This window comes from Doryrhamphus excisus, chromosome 6 (assembly GCF_030265055.1).
Source record: "Doryrhamphus excisus isolate RoL2022-K1 chromosome 6, RoL_Dexc_1.0, whole genome shotgun sequence".
In the NCBI taxonomy this organism is placed as follows: Eukaryota; Metazoa; Chordata; class Actinopteri; order Syngnathiformes; family Syngnathidae; genus Doryrhamphus; species Doryrhamphus excisus.
In genome coordinates, this window is record NC_080471.1 from 10,463,931 (window position 1) to 10,484,611 (window position 20,681).

The 20,681-nt window shown below is 41.6% G+C and overlaps 1 protein-coding gene across 1 annotated transcript in view; it reads right to left on the reverse strand.

Annotated features, from left to right (window-relative positions):
• The window catches only part of LOC131131723 (copine-8-like), a 66,614-nt gene that overhangs the window by 36,099 nt on the left and 9,834 nt on the right, over positions 1-20,681 (reverse strand). Inside the window, exons 2-5 of the mRNA XM_058076682.1 lie at positions 18,218-18,258; positions 14,080-14,126; positions 9,636-9,739; positions 5,992-6,031 (exon numbers count right to left, since the gene is read on the reverse strand). Coding sequence (XP_057932665.1) covers positions 5,992-6,031; positions 9,636-9,739; positions 14,080-14,126; positions 18,218-18,258 — 232 coding nt within the window. The remainder of the gene's footprint in view (positions 1-5,991; positions 6,032-9,635; positions 9,740-14,079; positions 14,127-18,217; positions 18,259-20,681) is intronic.

The following is a 20,681-nucleotide window of genomic DNA, read 5'->3' on the forward strand; positions in this document are numbered from 1 at the left end:
TGGTGACCTCTGACGGAAAAAAGCCCAAAGAGAAAGAAGACGTTTTATTAAATGAATACTTTAATTTTGTTACTGTTTCCTTAAGAAAATGTTTGATGTCATGAGCACCAAAAACGTTCTTTAACAAAAGCACTTGATACTGGCTCTCTCTTAGTCACCTTTTCATGATGTCATCCTTGTGCCTCACTCTCCATTCATGACTAATCAACTTCTACTCAATCAACCTGTTACAGTACTGGACCTGCCCTATGTAGTCTTTGAGCATGAACCGATGAAGCCAGCTTGGATGATTAAAATTTCCCAATTTTGTTGAATGCAGCATGTGAGTTTTGAGTGCAAGCCCATTGAAGGGACAGAGGGGAGGCACCAGCGTCCTTGCCGATGTCTGTAGGGCGACCACGAGAGTATTTAGATGAGGAGGTTGAGCCTTTGGGCAACAACAAGAAGTCTGTGCAATCATACATTGTTTATGCATGTGGATGTGATTGCACACGTGCATGCGTGTTCGAGTGCTCCACACATGAGCCGCGTGGAGTCCCGCAGGCGCAAATCTGCTCCAAAGATCATTGCCAGTGCTGGCCGATGTCCTCCTCTCACTTAGGTCTGGACGCATAAAATGCAAGCTAGGAGCTAAAGCCCAGCGCTGGCTTGTTTTGAACAATCTCAGAACAGAGTAGCAAGAAAAATGTCCAATTTCCAAGTAAAATTATAGCACTGAGCAACTGACACAAACTTTTTAAATGTTGACAAATACAAATGGTTTGAGACAATGGGTCCCCACCAAACACCTGCTCATGCATTCCATTATAGTTCTATTTTAAATAACCGCTTTTATTAGTCCATTGTTTGGGAGTTTCCATCAGAAACAATGCCACTTTCCAAATGATAGACCTGTAAAGTCTAACTTCCTGTGAGTTCATTTCTCATAAATATTTTGGCCAATTTGTATTATGAAGGTTTACTCTCATTTCTATTGTGTGTACGCGTTAGAATTATATGTCACTCATCAGATGTTGCATTCGGGACACAGTCAGCCACATACACACACACAAACACGGTGCGCGCACACACACACACACACACACATTTATGAGAAGAAATGCAGTGGTCCCTCATTGTGAATATAGAAAACCCGTTTACAACCATACAGCTTTTAACATCATCAAAGCCAATAGGCATGAAATATAGTAACACTCCTATAGTCACCTTCACACTTGTATTAACCAATATTCTGGACAGACAGGAAGTGACGCCCGGGATTCAGAGTTTGATGCGTTACGGCTGCAGCAGCGGCCAGTGGCCCATTTGTATTAGGGATTATTGTGCCTGCAACATAATTCAAACAAGCCATAAAAGCCTGCTGTTCTGGCTGTTGTGTTGTTCAAATCTGGTGCTTAAAAATGCTTAATTAGACCAAAATATGTACAATTTGCTTAAATATGTTTTTTTTTTTTAACTAATAATAGGTCATATTCAAACACAAAACATCATGATTTATTAGTTAATGTATTTTTGAAAACCATGACGGACTCCTGTATGACTATTGAGCAAGAACAATTGATGCACAAATTGGTTGCTCTTGGTGTCAAATGTTACATTTTTCCAGATATATTAGAAATATATTATTTCGTTAACTTTTTCATTTGATTTACACCAATAAATTTAGTGCTGGGCGGAACGGCGGTCGAGTGGTTAGCGCGTAGACCTCACAGCTAGGAGGACCAGGGTTTGATTCCACCCTGGGCCATCTCTGTGTGGAGTTTGCATGTTCTCCCCGTGCATGCGTGGGTTTTCTCCGGGTACTCCGTTTTCCTCCCACATTCCAAAAACATGCTAGGTTAATTGGTGACTCCAAATTGTCCATAGGTATGAATGTGAGTGTGAATGGTTGTTTGTCTATATGTGCCCTGTGATTGGCTGGCCACCAGTCCAGGGCCTCTCTGGAGCCTATCCCAGCTGTCTTCGGGCGAGAGGCGGGGTACACCCGGGCACATATAGACAAACAACCATTCACACTCACATTCATACCTATGGACAATTTGGAGTCGCCAATTAACCTAGCATGTTTTTGGAATGTGGGAGGAAACCGGAGTACCCGGAGAAAACCCACGCATGCACAGAGAACATGCAAACTCCACATAGAGATGGCCGAGGGTGGAGGGTGGAATTGAACCCTGGTCTCCTAGCTGAGAGGTCTGCGCGCCAACCACTTCTCCACCGTGCAGCCTACCACAAAACAGTGATCACTTATTTAGAAGTCATATATTTATACATTTTTGAAAAAAACGTGACATCGCGAGAAAGCAATAATCATACTGCGATATTGTGAGGAATGATGAAAAACTGCATCCGCAAAACAAGTAACATTTCTTACCATTTATAGTTTTTTAGTGCAGGGGTAAATATCTCTTTTAAAAGACCCTCACAGATGGACAGATTTGTTTCTCCCAATAGGGAAGCATCCCAAAGTAGTAGCATGCACAGGAAGAACATGCATTGTAAATATTATAATTGTAAACAAATCTACTATATATTGCAAAATAATGACCGTAATGTGCATGTTTCATTAGCAAAATAAACAAGACGTGAAGTAGGCCTGACAAGCATCTGTCAGGAAGAAAGGGTATACAAAATAAATCATTTAAAGCACTTAATTCCACATTAGTTTGCATTCTTCCCTGCGGCCATGCAGTATGTGTACAAGGTACATAAACAAAGCATATGGAACAGCATCCTCTCTGATGGGAGGAAGAGGCAGAGAAAGGGAAAGAAGACACGTCCGTAATGATGCCCACCACAGAGATAGTCTTATTATCTTGTATGAAATATATGACTATTTTGTTATTCTCTTATATCTATAGCTAGACAACTGGAGAATAGAGCAGACAATAGAGCTGCGTGCCAGATCTACAGTCCCACACATCCTCAGCGCCGACAGGACGCATCCAAGCGTCATCGGCCTTCATGCTGCGCTCAGATGGACCCCAGGGGCATTGTGGGTAGGGCGCTGACGGGAAACCACTCTCGGCCATGAAGATGAGGACGAGGAGGCGGATGGGTGTGGAGATATGAAGGGGGGATTATCTAGGGGATTGGTAGGAATGGAGTGAGCCGCTATATGTGCTGAAAGTAAACCTCCACCGTCTTTCATACCCACAACATGTTTACGCTATTTTAACATGTAGCATGTAGCATGTACTGGGGCTACACATGAGGGTTTACTATTTTGACATTGATGTCTAATGAAAAGCCTGTATCTCTGTTTTCCATCCATCCATTTTCTATACCACTTATCCTCACGAGGGGGTATGCTGGAGCCTCGCTGTCCTCAGGCAAGAGGCGAGGAACACCCTGAAATGGTCGCCAGCCAATCGCACGGCACTCACATTCATACCTATGGACAATTTGGAGTTGCCAATTAAACGAACATGTATGTTTTTGGAATGTGGGAGGAAACCGGAGTACCCGGAGAAAACCTGTGTGCACAGGGAGAACATGCAAACTCCACTCAGATTTGCCCAAGAAGAGAATCAAACCCGGGTCTTCCCAATCTCCTGACTGTGTTGACTGCACGCTTTACTGTTAGTTTTTTGGCCCAGCCTGAAGAAGCCACACGGGATGACACGGCAAGCATAAGGGTCTGGTACAATGTGTTTTGGGTGGCCTTTGAGAGCAGGTGCCTGGGCGACTTGGTATTCGGCGTCCAAATCTTCACTGGTGGGAAAGCAGTCCAAGCGTGTGCAAGAGGTTGAGACATTTAACAGAGTTCAAATCCAAATGTAAGAATAGTAAGTAGTTTGTGGTGTTATGTTTGTAATGAAATTATTTTGTGTAGTCTAATAATAATAACTATAGTATAGTTATATTGTCTGGTATAGTTTAGATAGTTCAGCCGGCATAAAAGAAATAGAATTTGTGTCAAAGTCAAAGTTATACTAGGTAATGGTAATGGTTTTATTTCATTTGAACATGCATCAGATTACAATTGAATGCATCACATAATCAGTTCACAGTTCCACGTGTCCAAAAGGAGTAGGAAGAAGCAAAGGTTATTAAATCCAACCCCTCCATCTGGTACTTTTACAATCAGTAACTGTTACATTTGTTCACTTCCTGCTTTCCATAATAGGAAAGTTTAAAAGTTTAAGTTTTTTTTTTGGTTTGTTTTTTTTAATAATGCGCCTTGTACCGAAGTACAAAATGTATCCTTGAAATGTATCTTTTCACAAAGTTGGTTTTGTCCCTTTTGCAGTCAGCAGCTGATATTTTCCTAAAACCTACCTATGTTCTACTGCTGATGACTAAAGAACGGAAAAAAGCAGCCGTTCTTTTTCTAATGAAAAATAATCCTTCTTTTTGGTAGGTTCCATGTTTATATACAATCATCATAGAATACAATATTCTGTGTGCTTTGAAAGATCAGTCAAAATAGCCTCAAATGGTTGGTACTGAAGGGCTTGTCTTTTGAAAAATGTCTGGGATTTAATGACTTAATAGTCCCCCCACCCCCCCCGGCTCGGTGACTCCGTGTTGGAGTCATCACCAGTGAACAAGAGGGTCACTTCACTATGCCTCCGGGTTAAGGAAAGTGTCCTGACTGATGTTTTTGCCGAGGAAGCTAAGAGCTGTGACCACTAGGTGGTTGGTAGAGGGCGTGGGCAGGAAACCCCAAACTTGACGGTGGACACTGGAGGTTGATGGCCGTGGACCACATCAGTCAGCCTCGAAGATGTTATGCCAAACAATTCAACGGCCAAGAGAGAGGATCCAGTGCCCGGTCCACACAGTTTGAAGTGAGAACAGGGGCCTGCTGACCTCGACTGTGGATACAGTCGGGCGGTGGAGGGAATACTTGGATCACACTCCTCGGCCTATTCCAGGGTGCGAGAGTCGAAATATAGTCGATAATTATAATGCACAGAGTTTGCAGGTGCAGCCGAGGTGTCAAGGGAGTCCAGTTTCTTTGTGTCAAATACTTTCTAATTTCTGCTATTTCCAGACAATGTGGTCTTGATGGCCTCATCAGACTGTGATCTTCAGCGTTTACTGAGGTGATTTGAATCACCTTTGAGTGTGACGCCTCTGGGATGATACTGAGCATCCTCAATCCAAGACCATGGTTCGTACTCAGAAAAGGGTGGATTGCACCCACCGGGTTGGGAGTGAGGTCTTGTCCCAGGTGGAGGAGTTCAAGTATCTCGGAGTCTTGTTCACGAGTGAAAGAAGGTTCCAGTCTGAATGCACCTCCTGGACGCCTCCCGGGTGAGGTGTTCAGGGCATGTACAACTGTTAGGAGACCCAGGGTCTGACCTAGGACACGCTAGAGGGATTATGTCCCTGGGAACAACTTGGTGGAACCGGAAAAGTTGGCCCAATATTGAGAAGTCTGAACTTCCCTACTGAAACTGATGCCCCCGTGGATGGATGGATGGATGGTTGGTTCAAACAACATGCTACTCTGTTTTTACATTTTTGTTAAATTTTAACATACATCTACATCATATACATACATATACATATACATATACATATACATATACGTACATATACATATACATATACATACATATACATCTGCAGGGTTTGTGATGTTTTAAAAAAAAGTCTACATTTTTAAATGGTCACTGTTCAAATAAAAACCCCTCACAGGTACAAAGCAAAAGTAGGGTGGGCGGGGAATGGTCTGTTATTCTGCCGCAATAAATTCAGGTCATACTGTTCAAAGACTCCATACGTGTGTATAGTGTATGTTACATCACTACATACTAGGTCTCCAAGGGGGCAGGAGAGCGCTATTTATATTTTTTACATTCCGTGTAAAAAATGTCGATGTAATTTACGACCAAATTCAAAACTGGAACACTAGATTAGGAACCCACTATTGTAAGTTCCTTGGCATTACTTGGCGTGTTATGTGCAACGGGTTTGAAGAAGATGTTTTAGAGTCCAGCATGCAAACAATAACAATTCAAAGAAGATGGAGCAACTCACATGTTTGGAGAGGTTGTCGCTCTTACAGTCTAAATCATACCTGCAGCGAAAAAGACAAAAAACATGAAAAGGAATAATGATTTGTAATTAATAACCACGCAAACACATTGTGTTAGACATTGTGTGTGTGAGTGAGCACATCTGTCCTCCAGCTGATGCATGTCTGCCGCTCACCTCTCTGGAAAGCTTGTTATTTAGCTTTATTCGCTTCCTGTAACCTGTCACGAGTCTCGGCGTGGGTATGCATGTGTACAAACAGGATGCCGTGTGTGCTCATGAAGACAGAGACCTCCGTCAAGGCTTAATCATAAACACTTCATCACCTGTCAACTCAATGACTGCCGTCCAGCACCTTGACAGTGAAAAAGGATGCTAGTGGTTTACTCTTCTGGATGCAAGGACTACGATGTAATAAGAGAAGATGCGCATCAGCTAGTGAGCTAGTTAGGAGCAAAGCAGCATCTCGTTAAAGTCAGGTAAGGTGCTCGCGGCGTGAGGCACAGGTGTGCTTCATGTTCCATGCGCCTCTGTCATTCTCTACGCCTCATGAATCATTCATGTCACCTCATAATCACGGTGTGTGTGTGGAAGGGAAGGAGTGGGGGGCATGAACAAAAAATTACCACAAACATGGTGTGTGCATGTTGACGTGGCCACACACACACACACACACGCACGCATGCACGCACTCAGGGGTGGATGTCCCACGGCGCCTCGTGAGTGGATGACATCACTTGGTGTTGGCACCGTGCCAGACAGGATTCCTCTTGGTCCTGTGCTGTCTGTCTTCTTATGGGGGGGGTCGCTCTGAGCTTATTTTGAATTGAGCAATGATGACTAATGATGTCCCACACATACACATACACACACACACACTCATCAGACCTGCCAACCTTGAAAAAAATCTTACTCCCCTACAAATCAAAGGATGGACTGGTCACTGCGATATATATTTTTTTATTTAGCAAAAAGGCTAAAAGCTTTGTGTTATTTTTAGTTATTATTTATTAAGATTTATGATTTTTCTTGTGACATTCTGACTTTTGCTCTATTTTTTTCCATTTTTGCACCCCTGCTTTTATCCTTCTTTGTCAGGATTAAGCATGTGATATGGCATCAACTCTGTAATTTAGCTTGTTAGCTCGTTACCAGAGGCCTGGCCAAGAATTCTGGGCCACATGAAAAAAAAAAATCACATTGGGCTAACTGACCCTCAAAAGCATTTTTATGCTATTTGACTGGAACCTGAATCTTTGTCTGCTTTGCCTTGTTATGCAGACGAGTAAACCAGGGGTCTCAAACTCAATTTACTTGGGGGCCACTTGAGCTAGGGTCTGGGTGAGACTGGGCCGCATCATTTATTAACGCATTTATTAAAAACAGAAAAATGAATAAACTTTGCTTTGGTTCCGATTTTCTACAAGAAAAGCTCTGATAAAACATTCCACTGTTCTCAAATATCTTAATTTTTATTTTTCCACACAAAATAAGATGAAAAATAAATAAACAAATCAAGAATAAAGAAAATCAATCAGTAATGAATAAATAAATATAATAATAATAATAAAACCGCAAATAATAAAAACTTAAGAAATCATATATAGTTGGTGGGTAGACAAATTTTCTTTTTTTTCCAGATTAAAATTAACAAAGCCTTATTAGAGCCCTGTAGACATGACAAAACACGACTATAGTCACATTTATACTCTTTTTATTTACAACATATTGTGCAACTGCAGCGTCTTGAGACACATGCTAACTCGCAAACTAGAGAGCTAGCGACCTAAACGGTAGCCTTCAAGTTATTTCCTTTAAACTTAAATAGCCAAAAACTTACCACTTCCACACGGATAGGGAGGATAACTATTAACAGTTATTTAACCTTTAACATGAACATTAATCAAATGTAATAATTTTTTCTGGGTACATGATACCATACAGCATCCATATCAAACTTGCGCGGGCCGCACTAACATTAAACTTTCATATCAAGGCGGGGGCCTCAAACTAGTGTCCTGCGGGCCACATTTGGCCCACGGGCCACGTGTTTGAGTAAACCAAAGCACCACCGTGGCTTTGTGGCAGAATTGGTGAAATACTGTATTTCGTTAAATTTTCTTGCTGGTGACAGCGCAGAAACGAAGCGTATTCACTCCACTGACGTGCCTCGTCTCAGCGGCGTTTGGCTGTAGTGTTTTTGTATCCTTGTTCAAACATATTGCTCCTGTAGTGTTTTACTCTTTCTCCCAGTCCTCCATGAACCAAAGATTAATTTACAATATTCCATAATGGTGCGCTCGCGAGAAAACACAGCAGTGTTGCACAAAGGAGATTGATTGACAATGGTCCACAGGCTGTCGAAGAACACTGTACTGCCAAAAACAAGTCAAAACAAAACATTATTTTATGACTACATGTGACCAAAATATGTCAAACCAGGTAGCAAAATCCTATTTTAATTTGTACCTGCCCGTGTCAGGGGCCCTTGGAATTGTCCTAACATTATGGCATCCCTACTCATTACCATTACCCCTAAGAGAGACGGGGGTGTTATTGCAGGTGGAGCTAATCAGTCATATTTTATTGTAAATCTAGGTCCAAAATTAGAGGAGACGGATGTACACCTTCTGCATGAGACGTATACACACAGGGAATAATATTGTATAAGCCGGATCAATCACAGCCTTCCGTGTTGCTGCAGCTCGAGAATTTTTTGGAGGCCTACGTCACGCTAGGATCATTATTCAGGCTGAACTCAAAACTGAAAACGGCAAAATTCGAGAGCAGTGAAGCTTATATGCGCATTCAAGGGTCCAAATGTGTACATGTTGGCAGGTCTGACATATAAATAAAAATAAATAAAGCAACAGCTGAGGTAAGCTGCCAAGTAAACAAACAACCAGGCCCTCCATGTTTAATGAGCCATCATAGAACGTCAACATGTTGATGACACAACACATAGCAATCACATGACCACAACCACAGGAATACAAGAAGATAATTAGATCTGAGCCTCAGCTACTTTTACCATAATGTGTTTATTTTGCTTAAGGTTGGCAGGTAAGAGTTCAATTGATGATCACTTTTGGAACAAATACCGAATTGGGGAAAACATTTTGTTTGCTGTCGTACTCAGACATCCTAAAATATTGAAATTAACCATAGATTTCCAGCAATTATTGATTCAGGTAATGCCAGTTGCTCATCTGTGTAGAAAAGCGTAGCAGAATAGATAGTTTTAGCAAAGTACAATGCAAAAAAAGAGTATGGTAATAATAATAATGATATAATATAATAAAGACGACCAGCTCTAAGCATTCATTCTGCTCCTGAGGACATTATGTGTTCCATTTGATGGACACCTCCATCAGTGGATCATCATCTCCGCAAAATACCTTCAGTGAAAGTCACTTATTTTGTCTTCAAAGTGTGGTCGGGGTGAGATGAAGCGGAATGGGAAACGCTGCTTGGAAAAGTGACAAGAAAATGTGTCTTTTATTTAAAAGGCAGAATAACGTACATCTCCCTCTGCACAGAACATGAATATTTCAGCCTTAGCTTTGCTCGCCACGCTGTGCCACTCTCGCCCACGCACACACACACACACACACACAGTGACATACATGAATCAATGGTGAACTCACAGGTCAAAGCGTAGATTCTGTCGCTCCTCGAAGAAATAATCCAAAATAAATTTGCGGACAAAGTCTGGGTTGAGTGTGTTGTCGATGACTTCTGTCCTGCCAAACTGCAAGGACATCAAAAAGAAAGTAAGTGAATGTGAAGTCAAATGCTAAGTGGCATGCTGATATACAGAGGTGTGGACTCGAGAAATCGAGTCACAAATTCCAAGTCAATGGACTTGACAATATTATCAAACACTTTGACATCAATAACTCGGATTTTAGTCTGATGACTTCAAAATACCTGACAAACTGTGTGCCCATTCAAAGTATTGTGATGGCTATGTCATATCCAGCAGGGAAACATACTTCCCTTTGAATCTACCTCATTGAAATGTCCAATCAGGTTTGAGAAGAAACAACAAGTCTGTGGATTACTTTCTGTATTAAATCCTGAATGCTATGTCAGAACTTTTTATGTGTCTAAATCTCAACACACTTTCATTCATTCATTTTCTACCGCTTTTTCCTCACGAGGGTCGCGGGGGTGCTGGAGCCTATGCCAGCTGTCTTCGGGCAAGAGGCGGGGTACCCCCTGGACTGGTCGCCAGCCAATCACAGGGCACATATAGACAAACAACCATTCACACTCACACGTATGGACAATTTGGAGTCACCAATTAACCTAGCATGTTTTTGGAATGTGGGAGGAAACCCACAGAAAACCCACGCATGCACGGGGAGAACATGCAAACTCCACACAGAGATGGCCGAGGGTGGAATTGAACCCTGGTCTCCTAGCTGTGAGGTCTGCGCGCTAACCACTCGTCCGCCGTGCCGCCCCTCAACACACTTTACAAAATAAGTCAGTCAGTGCTTTTGACTTGAGACTTGCAAAACAACATCTTTCTCCCACCTCTGCTCATATGTTAATTGTAACAGTAGACTAGAGCAAATCAAAAGGGGCTAAAAAGCTCATCAATTCTTCCGAATTCAAGAAGGAGATGCCATGTTGTTATAAAACGTAAAGATGTTCCAAATAAAACTGCACGGATAAATGATCATAGTTCCAGTATATTCCAACGGGGTACAATTACACAGATACCAGCATGTAGGCTGCCATTAGAAGGCATCAAAGCAGTTTGCTGGTACATTGGAGCAGGTCTTAGTTGCCCTGCCTTCCTTCCTGGTTGATGCATAATACATTTGTTGACAACAAAACACTGACAAACGTTTGATTCTCTTGTGGTAACAGAGTGTGAAGGAAACAACAGCGTTGTCGGTGAAAGTTAATTCTCTTGAGAACAGTCACAAAACATGAAACCTTATTACCAGTTTTCACTAGAATTAATTATCTTACAGTATTATGTCAGGGTGGCACGGTGGTCGTGTGGTTAGTGCGCAGACCTCAGAGCTAGGAGACAAACAATGTCACAAACAACATTGTTTACTGTTAGCGTTGCTGAAAATATATACTGTATATATATGACTTATATATGACTTACACTTTGTCTTTTGAGTGCATGAGTGCACTGAGAACGCACAATATGTCATATTTCTAGTACTCTCAAAGAATAACATTTTTTTTTCGACTTTCTGCAAGTCAGCGTGTATACACAAACCTTCACACACGTGTCACCATGTGTGTACATTATTACAGATTTTTTTAATGATTGAAATAGAATATCATGTATTTGATAAGCCCATCGTGGTTGCGATGGCGGCGGGGTTTTAGGGCCATTAGCGGCACGCCGTTGACGCCCACTTGAGAGCATACATTTGCAGTTTTCCCTCACTCTACTTTGGGATGCTGCCCTATAGGGAGAAACAAATCTGTCCATCTGTGAGGGTCTTTTTAAAGAGATATTTACAACTGCACTAAAAAAAAACTATATCTTGTATATACCTTGCATATATCTTGTTAAATTGTGTTTTTCTACTCTACTTTTTGTATACTTTTTTTTAACTTGACTATTGCACTGAAAGGAGAAGCTCTCCAATCTTGTTTAATGACAATAAACGAGATCTTGTATAAATCTTGTATAATGACAATAAAGGCCATTTCATTCCATTCCATTCCATAAGAAATGTTACCTGTTTTGCGGATGCAGTTTTTCATGATTCCTCACAATATTGCAGTATGATTATTGCTTTCTCGTTTTTTTCAGAAATGTATAAATATATGACTTCTAAATAAGTGATCACTGTTTTGTGGTAGGCTGCACGGCAGTCGAGTGGTTAGCGCGCAGACCTCACAGCTAGGAGACCAGGGTTCAATTCCACCCTCCACCCTCGGCCATCTCTATGTTTGCAAGTTCTCCCTGTGCAATTGTGGGTTTTCTCCGGGTACTCCGGTTTCCTCCCACATTCCAAAAACATGCTAGGTAAATTGGTGACTCCAAATTGTCCATTGATATGAATGTGAGTGTGAATGGTTGTTTGTCTATATGTGCCCTGTGATCGGCTGGCGACCAGTCCAGGGTGTACGCCGCCTCTCCCTCTCGCCCGAAGACAGCTGGGATAGGCTCCAGCACCCCCGCAACCCTTGTGAGGATAAGCGGTAGAAAATGAATGAATGAATGAATGAATGTTTTGTGGTAGTCTAATTAATCCAAATATATTGAAGCAGAAGTTATATGTAGTATTCTGGTCACTAAATAGCAGTAATGACGCAAAACATAACCTTACACTGCATAGCATGTCTGACATGAAGTTCTCCTCCCATCCAAAGTGGAATTTGTCATTTTTTGGCTTCTTAAGGTTAGAAAAAATAAGAGAAAATCTGAGGCTAGCTGGTTAGCTCAATAACTTGAGAGCTTATTCGCTTGCTACTTAAATCTATACAGTGGAAATGCATTTAACAGGGTCAGGTCTGGAACCAATGAACCACTATAAAAGGGGGATGACTGTATTGTGTAGGTCATGGAGCAGTGACCATCGACATCTTTTTTACCAATCCTGCTGACGACGCCAATTATGCTGTGGAGTCTTGTAAAGCAGAAACAAGGCATCTGCAGTTTGAGGGAGCAGGGGCTCCACTCGTTTATTCAACCACAGGTAGTAGATGATAACAACAATGTGGCAGTTCCAGAACGTTCTCATTGTTTGGGGTTTAGACCTCTCTTCATCTATGGGAACGAGGGCCTTTTGGCAGGAGTAAGGGACACACTTCACACTAAAGGAATTTGCCAAGCAGTAACTTATCATTGAGCTCCAGTTTAATTTAAATGTGATTCAAAGGAAGCTAACAAGCTAACTACAGTGATAGCTAGGTTAATGTCCGCCCCAGTTCACGTTAACATGACACTCTGTGTTTCGTCTCATTTTACATCCATTTCTGTTTCCAACAACAAAGAATAGCTATTCAACTTACCATGTTCGCGGCATTCAGAGTCAAACATAGAGCATGGACCCTCACCAGCGTATATGTAACATTACTGCCGGCCAATAGCGGTTGTTTTTTTTTTCCCATTTCCTGTATTAAACAGCAAAGTTCATGTTTATTGGTTCGAGAATGTTGATATTCAGTTTGATGTATTTGCAAATTGTGATCGAAGCAGAATTTTTTCAGAATATTTTTATTTTGCGTAATTTTGTTAATTGAAGGTTTTGTGTGTGCATGGTGGAGAGTGGTTAGCGCACAGGCCACACAGCTCGGGGACCCGGGTTCGGTCCCCCCTCTATTGCTCTCTCGCGATGTCACGTTTTTTTCAGAAATGTATAAATATATGACTTCTAAATAAGTGATCACTGTTTTGTGGTAGGCTGCACGGCGACCGAGTGGTTAGCAGGCAGACCTCACAGCGAGGAGACCGGGGTTCAATTCCACTCTCCACTTTCAGCCATCTCCTGTGTGGAGTTTGCATGTTCTCCCCGTGCATGCGTGGGTTTTATCCGGGTACTCGGGTTTCCTCCCACATTCCAAAAACATGCTAGGTTAATTGTTAGGTTAATGGTTGTTTGTCTATATGTGCCCTGTGATTGGCTGGCGACCAGTCCAGGGTGTACGCCGCCTCTCTCTCTCTCGCCCGAAGACAGCTGGGATAGGCTCCAGCACACCCGCAGCCCTCGTGAGGATAAGTGGTAGGAAATGAATGAATTTTTGGGTGCGTGTGTAAGTGCTGTGGTAAAAGTGATGTTAAAAGTCCAGTTGTCCATTCATTCATCATTTTCTGAAAGTTAAAATTATAATAATATACTGGAATGGATTAATTGGATTAACATTATTTTCTATGGGAAAATTTGCTTTGGTTAGAGTCTGACCTTCTAGAACTGATTAATGACGTGAACCATTGCACCACTGTATCCCCTTTCACACAGGCCTTGTCCTCTAATCCTACTTCTGCCTGTGGGAATATTGCTGAGTCAACATCCCGCATTCCCAACAACAAATGTGTCTTTTTTTCAACTTTTTCTGTGAAAGCTGTGAAAGAGTGTAATTGAAAGCGCCCCCTAGTGGACTTACCTCTCTCCATTCCCTGTTCGCTATCCCCTGAGTGTAGAGCACACAGACTGTGGAGAAAAAGAAAAAAAACAGATGAGATTGATTGAAGAGTATTTAAACAGTGACAAGCTGATGCTGACAGGTCAGCTGAGAGCGTGTTTTCCCCGGACGCACCATCATGGCAGAAAAACTCTCTAATTAAATGTCACTAGAACTTTGCCTGGCAGCGTGATGATATGTCAGTGGGAGGATGGAGGGAGGCAGTGAGGTTGTGTGCGTAGGTGGCAGAAGAAAAACGAGGTTAGGGTGCACTGGAATGTCCTCCTTACTGAGTGAGGGAGCAAGGAGGAAGGAAACGGTCGATAGTATTGACATGTTCGCATCTCCTTCCTCTGGGATTCTCACTCTTTTTTTTTTTTCCTTCCCCTCACCCCCGAAGACGATGCGCAGGTGGAAACAGAGCGAGGCGATCATCTGGCACTAAAATGACATTTCATTAGCATTCTCGCAGCCTTTACTGTACTCAGCACTTGTCTCACAGCTAGAATACTGCATGACTGAAGACACAGAAAAGTTCCCACACCCCACACTGTAAAAAGTGCATTGATTATTCATTAATGCTAATCACAATATTGTATGTACACGTTGTGGCATGCTTTATTCGTCAATGCTATGTGTAATAATGACATACTCTATTCAGCATTTATGCATTTAATAACATTGTAATAGGAACATAAGTATGTCATAATAACAAGAATAATAAGTATGCTGCTATTACATGTAGCATAGATCATGTTTTAATCAATGCTCCATGTAATACCAACATACTGTATGTTATTATATACTAAGCTACTATTACAATTTGTATGCGATTATTATTATTATGCTATTATCAAGGTTAATTGTTCCAGGACCCGACCGTGATAAGTACATTTCCGCAATGTAGGATTAATTGTATTATTGCTGTGCAACCCTCGTGAGGATAAGCAATGGGATATTTCTGTAAACATGTGTACAACCTTCTAAATACAGTGTTTTCACATTATTAGAGGCCTACAGACATGAAATAACACCCTAAACAGTAGTCACCTTTACACTCGTTTTACATAGAGTACAGCGATACAATACAGTGATTTATGAAATAATTAGACTGTTATCATTACCATTTTTATCGCTTCATGCAGCCCAGGAAACAATGTGAATGTTTGTTTGAATCAACCGTGGAAAAACAATGAAACAAGCAGCCCTCAGTCAATAATTTCATAATTTCATAATCTCATGTTCTTTGCCCTCAAGACAATGAATGAAGACACAGCCTGTTGAGCCCGATGCTTGTGTGCCTCACCGAACACCAGTGACCCCTAGTGACCAATATAGAATACTACACGGCATCTCGTGTTTCAATGCAACTTCTGAATGCCTTCTGAAGCCAGTTTGAAGCTTGACACTGCTGAATTTAGGCAAAAAAATGTGTACAATTTGTGGCGAGGGATGAGTATATTATGTTATTATGCCATATTATATGTTATTATTACATGTAGTGGAGCACTGAGGATGTCATGGAGTGCATTGGGCCTCAGCTGCTTGTACTTTAATCCACCGTGAAGCATTATCGACACACACATGATGTCTGCATTTTTATATATATGAGATTATTATTGTTAAAATCAGCGCTCACTCACGTACATGGTGCCCAGGAAACAACAATGTTTTTTGTTGTTGTTTTAATCACCCATTTGTGAGAAAAGTCTACCACTGCACTAAATGAAACAAGCACACCCCTCAGTCAATAACGTCATTACTCATGTTCTGTTGTTAAATCTGAGAAATCTTTGCCCTCACGGATGGGGAAAATGCAGATGCAGCATGAAAGGTGGTGGAGCATCAAGACGTAGCGACACAAACGGCTCCGTTTCAACTCATGCTGGAAAGTGCAGACTTCAAACTACCTACTAGTTAGTCAAGTCATACCAGACTTTAATTCATACATTTTCTATGCCGCTTATCCTCACCAGGGTCGAGGGTATGCTGGAGCCTATCCCAGCTGTCTTCGGGTGAGAGGCGGGGTACACCCTGGACTGGTCAGCAGCCAATCACAGGGCACATATAGACAAACAACCATTCACACTCACATTCATACCTATGGACTATTTGGAGTCGCCAATTAATCTAGCATGTTTTTGGAATGTGGGTGGAAACCCACGCACGCACAGACGCGGGATCGAACCCAGGTGTCCTCCTAGCTCTGTGGCCGCATTAACCACTTGCCCACTCTGCCCACAGCCTATCGCAGAAGCCAGACTTTGAAGGCCAAAATATTGCTTTCAAAAATACTGTATATTTGTCAATGTGTAAACAAAGTAATAAGAAGATGCTGAGCAACATAGTTTTAACACATTTGACATCATTTTGTTCATCATCTCTCATCCTTTTCCAATCTACTCAAGCATGCTATGTTCACATTCCAGCACACATGCACACATACTATGTATATACAGTGTATATACTGGGCTGGGCAACATGCACAAACAGAAACAGTTGATTTTTATCCGGCTTTATAAGCTAATATGAATATGGTATGCCAGCCTGAGGCCCTGAATATGCGCTCTGTGTGAGTGTGTGTGCTGAGGCGCTCTAATGCCGTGTGACTGGGGCCAGTGACTGTCAGCAGAGCAGAGACATGGACGCAGCACAAGTGCCTCCTTCTATAAATGTTGGGCCGGCAAGGATGCTCAGCCTCCTCTCTCGCTGAAACACACACTTTCAAAAAGAGAAGGTCTGATCCTCCCCCTCTTAGAAGCTCATCAATTAGCAACACACACACACACAGAAGGAAGAAGCTCTCAAGAGTAAAGGTGTGTTGTCAACAACAAGATAGTTCAGCATGCATGGATAAATAACAAGCGTATTCCACATATTCCCACTTTCAGACCAATTATTCCCTTTCTTTGTGTTTATTTTTATCTTTTTGAAGGCTTTTATCCAGCGGAGCTGTCACACGTTGTTACTGTAGTTACGCACCAGGTATGAAAACTACACAACCAGACTATCCGCTAGCTTCCGTGAGCACGCCACAGCCAGCTTGTTACGTCCCGTCTCGTTTTCAACTGCAATTAAACTCAATGCCGGTTTGCAATGTATTATTAATGCCATATTTTATGGTCAATCCCAAGACTCTGTCTCAGATGGAATACTTCAGTCAGTACACTTCAATATGTATACTTGTGTAGTTATTGAGTGTGCTAATATTTGCGTGTAGTTTTGGTAGTTCTTCCCATTCCGCTACATTGCCGATTGCAACATTTATCCGCGTTTTGTTCTGTCCTATTTAATGGTGAATTCCAACCACTCAAGTTAGTCCCGCCCTTTTCCCTACCTAGCTAAGACAGCCACGATTGAGCATGCTCAGTGTCCATCACTGCACAGGGGTTTGAGTGCATCATGCCGGTTCCGAGACTGCTATGAATTTCGCATATTCTCAGTGAACGCGCATATACATTGAAGTGTAAGTACGGACATACCAACTCTTGTTTACACTCTTATGTATAAGTTGTGCGTCCTTTAAACGCACCCTCACCACCATCTCTCTGTCTCTCTCCTCAAAGAATTCTGGAATGTTTTAGTCAAGGAAACTGACTGCTGGACCTTTAAGAATCACTGGACCACTTGGCAAATTGGACCCCTGCTGTCAAGCGACTGTGTGTGTGTGTGTTTCTCCTCAACAGTGACAAGTACGACCTCTGACATATGCAAATGTCTCCTGATTCCAGCAGCACAGGCAATGTGTGTGTGTGTGTGTGTGTGTACTTGTTTATCTGTACATGTCTTCCTTACTTTTTTTTTTAAAAACATTTTATGATATCAGGTCAGGACCATGTGACGCTGCCACACTGGCTCCTGGTAAAGAGGCTGTCATGTTGTCATAGCAACAACACAGCCACTACATTGCAGGGCTAGCATGTTGGTATACCAGCCAAAACCTTTGTTTTGGTATGTTAGGCTATAAATTAATATCTGACGACTGTGTATTGATTGTATTGATACTCTATCCTGAGATATCCCAATATTAATAAATTATGATGATGAATACTGTAATGTATGGATTAATTTTTTTTTAATATTATGAAGTACAATGTATGCGTATGTGTGTGCGTCTTACTAGGATCAGATTTGGAGAAAGTGTCTCTGTCCAGCAGGTTCCTGAAAGACAAGAGAAGAACAAAAAGCCACATGAGATGTACAGTAATAGCCATCATCTGAATGAGAACACTTTATTCTCCATTGACAGGAAGAAGACAAGACGACGGAGAAGAAGAAACAGACTCTCCAAGTGTAGCTTCTTCAATATTTCAGGCATGCAGCAGCAGAGAAAGAGAAAAAGAAGGAGTAGAAGGACCTATTTTCACCCTCTTTTGCATCTTTCAGCATCAAATTTACATTACGCCGCCATCTGGGCTTGCTGGGTAAACAGCAGCAGAAAATAAAGAAGAAAATAAAAAGATAGTTGTCAGTTAAAGAAGAAGCGTGGAGACCTCAACTACCTGGGCCGTCAAACATCAAAATGAACAAAATGAAAGATGTGTTGATCATTTCGAGTGTAAAGTAAGGATATTAAAATCAAGAGTGTCTTTTGCGGTGTACTCATGCTAGCCCAATTGTACCATGCCTGGGCCCACCTCATACCGAAAGTCTGGCACGTTCGGCTACAGCAGGGGTCTCAAACATGCGGCCCGCGGGCCAAATGTGACCCGCAGGACACTAGTTTGAGGCCCCTGCCTTGATATGAAAGTTTAACGTTAGTGCGGCCGCGCAAGTTTGATATGGATGCTGTATGGTATCATGTACCCAGAAAAAATTATTACGTTTGATTAATGTTCATGTTAAATAACTGTTAACAGTTATCCTTCCTATGCGTGTGGAAGTGGTAAGTTTTTGGCTATTTAAGTTTAAAGGAAATAACTTGAAGGCTACCATTTAGGTCCCTAGCCCTCTAATTTGTGAGTTAGCATGTGTCTCAAGACCCTGCAGTTGCGCAATATGTTGTAAATAAAAAGAGTATAAATGTGACTATAGTCGTGTTTTGTCATGTCTACAGGGCTCTAATAATGCTTTGTTAATTTTAATCTGAAAAAAATAATTTGTCTAACCACCAACTATATGTGGTTACTTAAGTTTTGCCGTTTTATTATTATTATTATATTTATTTATTACTGATTGATTGATTTTCTTTATTCTTGATTTGTTTATTTATTTTTCATCTTATTTTGTGCAGAAAAATATAAATTAAGATATTTGAGAACAGTGGAATGTTTTATCAGAGCTTTTATTGTCGAAAATCGGAACCAAAGCACTGAAAAAGTTTGTATATTTTTGTGTTTTTAATTTTTTTTTGGAAAACCTGATGCGGCCCAGCCTTGCCCAGACCCTAGCTCCAGTGGCCCCTAGGTAAATTGAGTTTGAGACCCCTGGGCCCCAGTACGCCTCACTCTTCTTCTTTGGCACAATTGGAAGAAATGGGCCAGGGCCCAGCATGAATCCATGCACACGCACATGCATGTAGCTGAGTCATAGAATGACTGCAACGCCACCTCTTTATGATCATCATCATAATTCATATAGACTATAAATAATCCAAATCAAACCAACAGCACCTGTGCATTTGTGTGTGACATTTAATCCATGCAATCTCTTGTCTTTGAAAAAACATTATGGCAGGAAAAATAAGAAGAAATAATAATCAAAACGACTAAAAATAATCCACAAACTAATAGAAATTACAATAATACTGCAGAATAGAACATGTCATTTATAATTAACCTTTCACAAAATAGGTTATCACAATGACTGAATTAGCATAATGACTTAATCTAGGATTGGAAATAATCCACAAAGCTAGAGATATTGCAATAAACCAGTATAATAAAATGTGCTGCTTAAAAGGGAGCTATTGTGCTAATTTTCCGACCCTTTGTATTTAGTTTTGGACTCCTATAGAGCAGCTACACACGATAACAGCACAGAAAGCTTTCTAGAGCTTCCAGGATCTGCACCTATTCCAGTTGTATTTCCTTGGATTTGCGCTTCCTGCCAAAATAGTCTGTTTTAATTTATTTCACCCAAGGCCCTCCTCCGGGCATGCCCACTTTAGGGTGGTTGGTCACATTCCCAAAGTATTTCATGACTACTGCAAACACTTTCCAATGTAGTGGGTATAGGAATTGATAATAAATGAATAAAGTCTTTGGAGAGTTAATTGAAAAGTGTATAAGAGCTACTGGCTGCTCATGAGCTACTAGATAGAGACCCCTGACTGTGGATGAGCTCCTCCAACCTCGCCTGCACGAAGAGGAGCACTCATTGTCGTACACACTTTGTCAGAAGCACCGCTGGTGCTGTGGAGCTCTGAAGGCCGACGTGAGGGCGCCGTGTTTACTAACTGCAGACAATCTCGACACAACATTGCTAGTGGAACAATAAAATTTGACTTTTTTTTTTTACAGGACTACCGTGTTTCAGACAGTAAGCACGGTGGTTCTCTCCACTGCCATGGACGCACAACGTGTCCGACATTAATGCCCCTTTCCCAATGAGAGCGCACTGCTTCTGGCTTCAGCAACAGTTTG